Source organism: Gossypium hirsutum, chromosome A03 (genome assembly GCF_007990345.1).
Source record: "Gossypium hirsutum isolate 1008001.06 chromosome A03, Gossypium_hirsutum_v2.1, whole genome shotgun sequence".
NCBI lineage: Eukaryota > Viridiplantae > Streptophyta > Magnoliopsida > Malvales > Malvaceae > Gossypium > Gossypium hirsutum.
The window spans coordinates 1,369,944-1,382,525 of NC_053426.1; the positions used below are offsets into that span (position 1 = coordinate 1,369,944).

The following is a 12,582-nucleotide window of genomic DNA, read 5'->3' on the forward strand; positions in this document are numbered from 1 at the left end:
CTACATGAGCCGAGATATCCCTCCACCTTTACGCGTATTGCCTAAAAGTCTTTGTCGGCTTCTTTTCCATCATCTGCAGAGTTAGCTGATCAGACACCATGTCAGATACATGTTTGTGTTGTTCACAAAATGCTGACACCAAGTCTTTCCATGATCGGATCCTTTCTCTACTGAGTTGATTATACCATTGAAGGGCTGATCCGATCAAGCTGTCTTGGAAACAGTGGATTAGCAATTTGTCCTCATTCACGTGACCAGTCATCTTCTGGCAAAATATGATAAGATGTGCTTTTGGACATCTCGTTCCATCATATTTTTCAAAATCTGGTACTTTGAATTTCTGAGACAGAATCAGATCGAGCACCAAACTGAGCTCTTTGGCACTCAATGTAGAGAAGGCTTCAGTACCTTCTATCGCTTTGAGTTTTTCTTCCAAACTCCTATACTTATCCTGAACATCATGATCATCCTTTTTCAATCTGACTATTTCTACCGGATCATCTAAATCTAGAAGATTAGGATCGGCAGGATTAGCTCCGGGGTTCGATATGAATATACCTTGCCCTAGATGAGCAGGGGGTACGGGTCATTGCTCCAAGCTTGCAGGTTCTCCTTGAGGACATTATCTTTGCATTATATGTGCATGAGGTAGAGTGAATCTTGGGGGATAGAGCGGATCCTGATCATGATTAACTCTCGACTGAGACTCCATAATGTCAGGGCTTTGCATAGGTCTTTTCCCTTTGACCAGAGCTGTTATCATCTCCATCATTTTGGCCATCTGCTCTCTTTGCTCGAGCGATTCCTCTCGAGATCTTAACATCAGATCTCTTGCTTCCTGTTGTGACTTGGTCAACTGCTTTTGCAATTCTCTTTGGGTCATTTCCATCCTTTCAATTCTCTCATTGAACTCGGCTTCCATAATTCTAGCTTTTCAGCGCATCCTATAAAAATGGTGTGATTCTAGACTTGTAGTGTCGCAACTGCGGATTATACGGTTTTAGCCTCAGTGAATGATTATGGTGATATATACATGTAAAGAACGGATGAATGGATGAATGACAAATGAATGTTAGTCATGAATGAATGTGCAAGAAATTGGTGTTGATTTCAAGATGGCCCCTACTAAGGCATTTCATTAATCAAAAGAGTCTATTACAAAACGTTCCGCTATATTTGATTCAACAGCTGCATAAATTTTCTAGCCACATTGCCTTGTTTCTTTATTCGTTCTAAGAATTCTAATATGCTTGATCTTTGACTCGAAGGGAATTGGTAACTGAGAGCTTCAGCTTTATCTGATGATTACACGACTTGCATAGCCGCCTTGCCAATTTCATTGATCAAAAATTCGAGTTGCATTCCTTTTCTTGGAGAGCTCTTTCGTAGGCGTGAGTGTCTCTGTTGTACTAACTATTCTTTTCTTCCAGGACTTTTAGGAGATTATCCAATTGTTGCTGTTGAGCTTGCAGTGTATTTTCTAAATCTTGTACTTTCTCTATTAGCTCTTGATGTTTAGACTGACTAGTCATTAGTTCTGCAGACACGGTTTCATATTCAAGATTCTTCTTTTCTAACTCTATCACAGCACGCGCAGCTTTTTCCTCTTCTTTCTTTACTTTCCCTCTCCAGAATTCCACCCCACCTTTGATATTGCTAATTTCTTCCTTCCATTCTGCTGACGATTTGCCCCAACCACTATTTTTTATAGTGTTTCTTAATTTCTTATTTTCCAAATGAAGATCCCTTAAATTGTTTTTTCGATCTCAGCCTCTCTTTAAGCTTTCCCGATTTTAGATTTTTCAATTTGAACATCGATTTTCAGCTGGTAGTTTTCCTCTTGAAGAGAATTGATATCTCGTAACAGCTTAGCATTTTCAAGTTCAAATTCATGTCTTGATATTTTCAACTCGGATGACATTTTTTTGGAGAAAGGATTCTGGAAAGTATAATCCGTCGGCGAGATTTGTTGACAGTTCACTTGTCGTTGTCTCCATATGTCATAATCTTGAGTGATGGTATCAGGTAGAGAGCTAACTTCATTAGGTGAATTTCCTTCCAAGACTTTGCAATATCTCGGACTCTTTTCATGTAACCCTCACCTGTAAAGGCAAACTCAGACTATGCCAATCCTCCGGTAGTAGGTATTAATTATCGTGAAGTAAACTATCTTTGAACCATTAATGAGGCATATCCAACTCCTTCCCATAATCCTAGTAAAGGTACCCAATCTTGGCTTCCATATTTGTATAATAGAACTGAAGGACGGATCCATGGTGTTCTCTAGGTTATCTCTTCGGTGTGAAGGTTTTGAAAAACCAAAGCCCAGTGCTGTTCATTGACATCCTTTGGCCAATCTTTCTCAAGATAAGCCTTCAATGGGGCAAAGGTTTTTGAAAACATGTGGAAGGGTGTGCGCTCTACTTTCTAGAAATGGCTCAGAATCCAAACATTAAGTAACTACGCACATCCGATAAAACATCCTTCCCCTTTTCTCCTACAACTGCTTAGAGATCTAAAATTCTCAGCCAAGATAGTCGGGACGGGGTTAATCCCTTGCCTCAACCTTTCGGAGAAATCCACTACCACAACTTTTACATGCCTGAGAACCTTTAGGAAGACAATTAATCCATAAATGGCCAAAGCAAACAGATCCATCCTCTTCATAATATCTAGATGGTTTTAAACTAAATCTCGTAGAGAAAACCACGGAACACAACTAACTTCGTTCTTTTTCTTTATTTGTTTTTCAGCCCACATATCAGTCATTCCCATCAACCTCACTAACTTTTTCTTGAAGGTCATTGGTTTGGGCTCTTTCACATATATCTTGCTGAATTGTACATTGACAATGCGAAGCAAGGCAGCATACCCTTCTATGGTTAGAGTCATATCTTCCTGATTGAAAGTGAAACATTGGTAAGCTGGATCCCAGAATCGAACCATGGCTTGAATCAGTTGTTCGTCTACATTGACAGCGATCAAGTGAGCTATATCCCCATCCTTTTCGGTGAAGATGCCCCTAGTGTCTGAATCTCACTGTTTCCAAATTCGAGTCAAATCCTCAAGGTTATTCTGACGAGCATTTGTATTTACCTGCTCTGGAAGATTGGAGATACATCCTTCTGTTAAACTGTCCCCTTTCGCTTTCTGAGTTTTCAAATACCAGTCTCGAATCACTGCATTTTTCTTGGTCACTTGTGTAATTGACTCCTCCATCAGAAACCCGTTTTTGGCAACCGATCTCTAATCAACACCTTTCTAATCAAGATGCCTATGATGCATGATGAAAAATAAAAATAAAGACAAACAACCTTGGTTAATAATTACAATAAATATGAACTGAGAAAAACTATGGCAACTCTAACAAATTAAGCTACCCGTTTCAATTCCTTTACATAAACGGTGTAAATGTAAAGGAAATGAAAGGCAAGAGGCGTTTCTCCCGTGTACTTATTTTGGTGACTATTAACGGACAGAGGTTCAGCATGGCTCTAATTAGGTGGCTCATATGGTTCACTACATGCGGTTTCGGTTCTAGACAGGTACTCGAATTGTTCGTACTATCATCTATTAAGATTAGTATAGAACCTCGGTCATTGCCCATCACAAGCTTATGAGTTCAATTCGAGGGATTACATTTACTTATGCCTATGCGGAGGGACAAGTTAACTCACGAAAGCATAAGTCATATGTAACTCAAAAGTATTCACTGGCCTATACGGAGGGACGAGTTAACTCACGAAGGCATAGCGTTTACTTCCACTTAAGCAGACGGAGCTCGGGTAAAGAGCTCATGTTATGCAAAAATTTAAGTGCACGGTGTGTGGGGAGAAAGTCACAAACCTTTTCATTTTTATTAAAACTAAAAAAAAAACTAAAAATTAAAACTTATAGCTGAAAAATAAGAAAATAAAAAAAATTAAAAAAATATTTACAACATGATGCGAATGCATGGTCTTCAAAAACAAAATTTTCAAGATCACGAATAAATATGAATTTGAACAAGGAATTTCAAAAAATTTGACAACACGTGCTTAACTCCAGACTCGACTTTCAAAAAAAATAGTCCCTAGTGGAGTCGCCAACTGTAGTGACATAAAAATTTCACTTTGGTCCCTAGTTGAGGCGATTATTTAAAAATTTGAAAATGGAATTTCAGTTTTAAAAAGAAAAGAAGTCGCCACTGATCTTTTTTCTAGGTGTGATCGGACACCTAATAAATCCTCTTTTTTTAAAAAAAAGAAAATTTATTTTTGAACAAAAATGAAGGCCGAATTTGGGTCTACGCGAAGATCCAGAGAAAAATAGGGTTCGGGAGTCGGTTACGCACGAGGAAGATATTAGCACCCTCGCGACGCCCAAAATTGGTATCTTGTTAAACACGCGTTGTCTTAATTCTCAAAAATACAAGTTTAATTTAATATTTAATCGCGATCCGATTGGAATATTGAGAATTTGAAATTTTTGGTTTTTTTTAGAAGGACATCTCATTTTTAACACGAGCCAATGATATCCACCCAGCATAGCGATGAAATCAGAGACATAGTGTTGAAATCGGTACGTTGCCTTATTTATTGAAATTAGTTAAAAACACAAAAAAAATAATATCATTTGCAATAGGAATTTGTAAATAATGCAAACGATGATACAATTAATGAAAAACTATTAAAATACAATATTAGAATAAAAATAACAATAATATTCACAATAAAGAAAATAATAATAAAAAATGTTCTAATAATATAATAAAAGAAATAATATATTTGTAATAATAGTAGAAAATACTAATATGAACATGAAAAATACACATATATATATATTAATAATGATGATAATGATAATATGAAAAATATAACAATAGTAAAATAATGATATTAATACCTAAATATAAACATAGATATAGTACCTAAAATATAATAATAATGAAAATATAAATAGATAAGAAATATAATAGATGAGTAATAAGAAAATAAATATAGATGAAAATATAATAATAGTCATAATACAATAGTAATAGTAATTACAAAAATAATAATAGTAATAAAAATAAGATAATAATAATAACAATAATAATAACCGTAGTAGTGATAAAAATATAATAGTAATAATAATGATAATAAATAAAGTAATTATAATAATAGTAAAAAAGGATAATAAGGATAGTAGCAATAATAATGGTAAGAACGATAATAAATAATAGTAGTAAATAATAATAAAAATAATAATAGTAATAATAATAATGAAAATAGTGAAAATAATAATGGTAATATAATAGTAATAATAACAATAATGGTAATAAAAATAAAAAATAAAAATAATGGTAACAAAATAAAATTAATGATGTAATAATGTAATAATTAACAATAATAAAATAAGTATGAAGAGAAAATATAATCATAATAATAATAGTTGTAGTAATAATAATAATAAGAAGAAGAATAGTAATAATAATGAATATAAATAATAGTAAAAATAATGAAATTAACTAATTTAATAGTAAGGAGTTAAATAACAAAAAAAAGATTAGATTGAATTTGAAACAGAAAGTTTGGGGCAAATTAAAAAAAAGGGAGGACCGAAATGTAATGCGTAAAAGAAGTGGAGGGACCAAAAAGGCAATATTCTCTTGTCCCAAAACGCCCAGCTTCAAAGGGACTAAATTGGAAACGAAATAAAATTTCTGGGCATAAATTAAAAAACTAAAAAACAAAATTTGAAAGCAGAAAAATGCGGAAGGGCCAAATGCGAAATTAGACCATCAAACGAAAACACGCGGATCCCAGGCCTGGAGCGGGTAGAATTCGGGTCGACCAAGGCAAAACGACGACGTTTTGGCTCTGGGGATTAAGTCCAAAATGGCGCCGTTTCATGGGGTTTATAAAATCATTTTTTTTTCAAATATTTCATTTCTCGGGTGTTTTCTTTTTAAAAAAAAATCTTGAATGCTCTCCCCCCTCTCTGGGTAAACCCAGAATTCGGCCAGGGAGCCACCCAGCCTCCGCCGTAGCCCCGTCGTCGCCGGCCACCGTGTATAAAAAGGTACTTTTTTATTTTTTTATATTTTTATATACTTTTAAAGATTAATTTAAAATATCTATGTATCCATGTTAGTAGGTAAAAAAATAAATGAAAAAAGGACAAAGAAGGAAAAAATACCCTTTTAACTTATTTTCCCGAATCTGTTTTGTGGATTTCTGCTTGCTATTTGAATCTTTTCTTTTTAGTATTCAATGTCTACTGTATTTCCTTTTGTATTTCAAAAAAATGAACCCTCCGTTTTTGTTTACAAGAGATCGGCTTTTATAGCCGATTTGCAATACATTTTCTTTTTCTTTTCTATTCTGCATTGGTACTGTCCTCTTGTTGCTGTTGTTTGCAGGTAATGGTAAGGGTGATTGGACGGTGGCTTGCTGCAGGCGTGGCCAGTGGAACAGGTGGTCAGAAGCTCCTAGGTGCGGCACACCTAGGGTTTGAAAAATCTGATTTTTTTTCTTTGTTGTTTTTTTTTTATTTGGGCTACATTGTTTGGGGCTAGGGTTTTAATGGGCCCGGCTCTGTTTGGCTTGTTGTTTTATGGGCCCGGGTAAAAATGGGCTTCTACATCAATTATAGGATGCTTGTCCATTGGAAGTCCTGTCAGCATCAATACATCTTCTAGCATTATTGTCGTTTTTTTTTCACTCGATCAAGATCATACAAAAAAGCCAAAAAACTAAGAAAGAAACAATCAACGGAAGACATACCACCCCCACGAAGTGCTCACACCCAATACAAAAACCATGCTCAACATTAAAATACAGTAAAAAAACAACAAATACTGTCACTCCCTCACAAAACACTTTCCTCAAAAACCGGCATCAACAAGCCATACCAGCTCCATAACCCAGCAATTCTGAAAACAGTAGAGATAGGATCTGCATCCAAAAACCAAAATGAGAACTTACCACCATACCTTGAACAAACCAGGTCTTCTAATACCTGTAATCGCCAAAGTAAATGCCAACTCGATACTCTTCTTATCAGCAGTCACAAAACTGACATTGCCTAATCTAACCAAACATTATTGTCGCTTCGTTGCATGAGAGATAAAACATAAGGGTCTTTAATCTTCATTGTTTAATTAGAGTGAGTAAGAATGATAGAGCATAAGCAACTCTCCTTATTTGTCTTTCATGATAGAAATCAACATCCATTAATTGATGAATGATTCTCGGCAATATATCTTCTTTCAAATGTCAATAAGTGGGTAGCCATTGTGATATGCTTGAAAATTATCTTTTCCTAATACTTCTATTTAGGATTTAGGATAGAATTTTAAGTGAAACTCAACATTCATTGATGTCGACTTTAATTTATATTTTTCTTAAATTTTAATCAAATTATATTTTTTTTATAAAAAAATTGTCCACAACTCGGACATTGTAGAAGATATCAAGTTCATGGTACTTCAAAATTAAAAATTACACCATGAACTCGACACTATCAATTAAAGTAATTATATCATAGTACAGATCCTAATTTTAAGGGCACATGAAAAACTTGAAAAGGCGTTCATACGAACTCAACCCCAAAAGCATATATTAATAAATAATATTAAAATACTTAAAAAAATATTAAAGGCGGAATCAACGTTTATAACGTTGTGTAATATTATTTATACATATTACAAAAGAAAACTTAAACAAATAACAAAACAGTTAGTTCTCATCACTATATAAACCCTACAATGCTTAGTAAATACGTCAAAAATCAAAAAATAGTAGTACTTTCATGTATTGGATAATGGCTCGCCCTACCCAAGTCTCATCCTCATCAAAAACATCCCAGCAATCGATGAGGAATGAGCATTGGATGTTCGACGATGCGATGAATGAGCGAATTCGGTCGACTCATGTCCCCGATGGTCGTGTTGTTGATGTTACACCCGTTCTTCAAGTCACTCGCAATGTTCTGCGTCATATCATTCCCAACATTAATCTTTCTATGAATGTAAACTTTGATAAACTTAAGATTTCATGATGTTTATATTCCAAAAAATGGAAAGGTTTTGAAGACAATGCTTTGGGTTTCTCTTGTCTTGTAGGGACACATCGATGCATCCGACGATCAGACCAGCTTGTCTACCGTTGATGGCGCGCTTGATGCATCACACAAAATCTGCTGCGAGGTTATTCGACTGTTTTATTTTGCTTTCAGAATCTCGAACATTTTTGAAACCGAAAAATAACGATCGTAACCTAAGTTGGGTGTTTTGTAGCTATCATGCAAGTGTTCTAGAGGAGGTGATGCTCATGCAACAACAATGGCGATCTTCAATATGCTTTCAAGCTATTCATGGGGTGCAAAAGTGGTGCTAACAATAGCGGCTTTTGCAGTGAATTTCGGGGAGTTTTGGCTTATCGCTCAGCTTTGCACGTCCAACTCATTGGCCAAATCAGTGGCTCTCCTCAAGAAACCGTACATTTTAGAGCACTCCCAAACACTGAAAACCCACTTTGATGCACTCAGCAAGCTCATCAATGCAATGGTCGATGTAACCAAGTGCATTGTTGAGCTTACTGAGCTACCTTCTAAGTATATTTCCATCGATGAGCCACCATTGTCGACTGCTATGGCTCATATCCATACTGCTACCTACTGGATCATTTCGAGTGTCATCGTTTGTACTAGGTAGATTACAGACCTTGTAGGGATGAGACACGAGTGAGTTATGAATTTTCTATGTGCTCAATCAGACAATATGACAACATTTAATTTACCAACAATTAAATCTTTTGTTTGAATCATTTCAGGTTCACTACATCGACTTCAAAGGCATTAGAACTATCAAGCTGACACATAAAGTTAGCAGCATACATGAACACCTTCAAAGTCAATTATGTCTTTGTTATGAGCGTATTGGTGAGCCCATCCTTGACTACAAATCTAGAATTATAAATCCTATATATATACATTTATATAAAAAGTTGAGTATGATTGTAATGAGATGCAGATGAGAAGAAGCTAATGGAAGCTTTTGCACACTTCAAGCGTACCATTGAAACACCTCAAGTGGACAACTTGATGATTCTCCAAAACATCTTTGGCAAGGAAGAGAATCTCTTGAATCTAGACAGGGCCGAGGTCTATTTAATTCCATGTTGCAAGTTTCAACCATGTTTTAAAATTCATTGGATCGTATGTTAACGTTGCTGGTATAATTTAACAGGTTTATATCAATGTCTTGAGAAGAAAGTATGTTTTATTGCTCATTTCAGATATTGATATCTTCGAAGAGGAGATTCGGGTTCTTGAAGTTGTTTACAAAGAAAGGGTATCATCTGGGCTTAACTATGAGATCATATAGCTCCCAATTGTGGACAGAACAACTTGGAATAATGGTTATCAGGAAAAGTTTTCGATCCTGCAATCAATTATGTCGTGGTATACTGTGAGCCACCATGTTGCCATTGAACCAGCAGTGATTAAATACATAAGGGAAGAATGGGGTTTCGTTAAGAAACCAATTACGGTAACATTGAATCCACAAGGAAAGGTTTTATGCCCAAATGCACTCAGCATGATGTGGATATGGGGAAATTCAGCTTTCCCGTTTAGCAGTGAAAAAGAAGAAAGTTTTTGGAAAGCTAAACCTTGGACACTTGACCTTCTCGTTGGTCACCTTGAAACAAACTTACCTACTTGGGTACATGAACATCCCCACATAACTTTAATATATGTGTGTAGATCAACTAATATGCTTAATTTATTTTTGGTTTTGTGTTGTTATAATCAGGTGAGCCAACAGAAAGTGGTTTGTTTCTATGGTGGTGTGAAAATGGAATGGATCGAAAGTTTCACTACCGCAACAAAAGGGGTTGCAAACGCTCTCGATATTGGCATAGAAATGGTTTATGTTAGAAAGAAAAATGCAAGGGAACGAGGGAAAAAGATTACTGGTTTAATCAAAGAGAAGGAACTTAGCCATGCTTAGGAAGATGACAATGTGTGGTTCTTTTGGAACCTATTAGAGAGCATGTTGTACTCGAAAACCCAACATGGGAAGACCATTGATGTTGCACGGAAGCGTGTGAAAGAGTAAAATTATTGTACTAAAAAATCACATTAAGTTCAATTCCCAGAAAGAGAGGTGGATCACGAGGATCACTTAAGTACCAAGTCTTTCCTAGCCAGAATATCCCTTTATCGTAATTTAATAGCGCAATAAATCACTACAATCACGCTCACAAAATATGGAAAAATAAATAGTAAAGATCACCAGAATTTTAACGAGGTTCAGCAAATCTTGCCTACGTCCTCAGGCACTACCAAATTTATTTCACTCCAAAATACAAGTGAAACTTTACAAATAGGGAGAAAGAACAATGCCTTAAGTAGAGAATGGTAAATGTGGGATGATTAGAAAGAACAATGCCTTAAGTAGAGAATAGCAAATGTGAGATGATTAGAATGAGCAATGGTTAGGCCTATTTATAGTTGAAGTTCAAGGGCCACCTTGCAAAGTCCCTATACAATTAGGGATCAAAAATTGCTATTATTCCATGCCCAACACTAAATAAATATTTGGTGCCCATAACTTTGACCTTTCCAAGATATGGGTAGGTATGAGAATGGTATGGGCAAGGTATGGGCAAGGAATGTGTATATTCTAATAATTGAAAACGATGTTTTAAAGCAAGAAGTGATGACGATGCTTGGATATGACAGTAGTAAAAATGGATGGGCTGTGTTCTACACCGAATCGGGTGAAATGGTGAAAGCCAACGGAGAGAAAGTGCTTAGCACCATGGAGAGCTTTAATGAATAGGAAAAACTTGCCAAGCAAATGGGTTTTATCCCGGCACTTCGTAAGAAGTTAGAAGGGGTTATCCAGCACCATCATTGCACTCGCCTTATCCTTCCGAGTAACGGTGGTAGAATTCTGGAGAGGGTGCAATGTGCTGAGTGTGGTCGTCCGATGGAGTTGAATTTCTTGTATCGCTGCTGTGCAGAGTGAGGTAAAGAAGGGGAAAATAGATGGTTTTGGGGAGGTTTGTTTGGTATTATGATATGATTATCATATCTAGAGTCGACATCTTTGCTAGGTTTTCTAATAATGTTTAGGGCTCTTTTAATATCCCACACTGGTTATTGAAGAGCCTTACTTAATTTTATCTGATTGTTTGTGTTGCATTTGTAGTTTGCCTTGTAAGACTACTTCCCGAAATAAAGAGTTCATTTAAGTTTATGGCTTGGATTTTTTTTTAAATAATGAGTTAAATTCATAGTAGATCTCTAAATTATAATTTTTATTGTGAATTAGTCCTCAAACTTTAAAATATACTAACTACATTATCGAATTATCAAGATTGTATTAGTAAAGCCCTCCATTAAATGAAACATCAAATCTTATATGGCATAGTTTAAAATAAAATTTTTAAAGAAAAATGAATATTGTAAAAATAGATGTTGTAGAAATATTAATTTTGAGGTTTACAAAACTTTAACAAACGCTTTATCGTTCACTATTTTTTATATATTTTATTTTAGTTTTAATTTTAAAAGTTATGCAGTAATGTTTTAATTCAAAAGAGTATCAACTCTGAATAAAATTAGGTAAGTAATGTTTTAATTCAAAATATTATCAATTCCGAATAAGACTATTTATGTAACATACGTAGTGCTACAACTGTACCTTGCGCTACTTTCATAACTACCTCAACAAAATTTATGGTGGTAATCAAAATTTCAACAAAATTATTATAGTTAATTTATTTCATAACATCATTTGATTTTATTTTAGATTTATGGTAAATTGTTGACATATTTTGAAGTTGTTGCAATGTGTTAATGGAAGTGTCGCTTCCACTACCATTGTGATAAAATAACAACTTGTTGTATTTGAAAGTTTGACAATTTATTTAAATAACCCTTTGGGTTGTGTTAATATTGTGGAATGATTCAAGTCCATCATTAAAGATTAATTCACTTGGAGATACTTATCCCGAGGATCACATTTGATCAATTATATCAAATTCCTTGATCGGATCAAAACTTGAAAGCTTATCTACCAACAATCCACTTTGGTCGTTAATAGTATATTATATTTGACTACTTTAACTACTATTTAGATAGGATTGTGATTAATCTTTGATATGTCCGCAAGTCTCAAAAAATTTTATATATATGAGAGAACTTGTATGGCCTGATAAACTCTTTCTTTTCAAAAGAGCACTATTTATTCAGTAAGGAACATTATTTGTGAGAATGTAACTATTTTGTGAATATTTTTACAACCTAAATTCTCAAGAAGAAGAATTTAGTAGTGAGATATCAAGTCTTTGAGGTACAAAAATGAGGATTCTTCACTGGGCTATGTTAGAACTATGATCATTGGTTGTATTGATTTCAAATATAGTAGATTCATCACACTAAACTAGACTCCACAAACGTAGGAAAACTGAATTATATAAACAATTTAACTTTCCCTTACTTTAGTGTGGCTTAGAAATTTAGTTTGTGTTAATTCTATTTTTGGTTAAATTAATTGCTTGAGTATAAAATAAATCAATATGCAATTATTAATATTTGATTAGTATT

The 12,582-nt window shown here is 34.7% G+C and overlaps 1 protein-coding gene across 1 annotated transcript; it reads left to right on the forward strand.

Annotated features, from left to right (window-relative positions):
• The first annotated feature begins 7,785 nt into the window (after positions 1-7,785).
• On the forward strand, positions 7,786-9,976 carry LOC107933711 (protein SIEVE ELEMENT OCCLUSION B-like). The gene is made up of 8 exons (XM_041104032.1): positions 7,786-7,992; positions 8,087-8,170; positions 8,261-8,662; positions 8,796-8,904; positions 8,996-9,126; positions 9,212-9,316; positions 9,392-9,688; positions 9,779-9,976. The coding sequence occupies exons 1-8, from the start codon at positions 7,786-7,788 to the stop codon at positions 9,974-9,976; spliced, it is 1,533 nt and encodes a 510-aa protein (XP_040959966.1).
• The last annotated feature ends 2,606 nt before the right edge of the window (positions 9,977-12,582 follow it).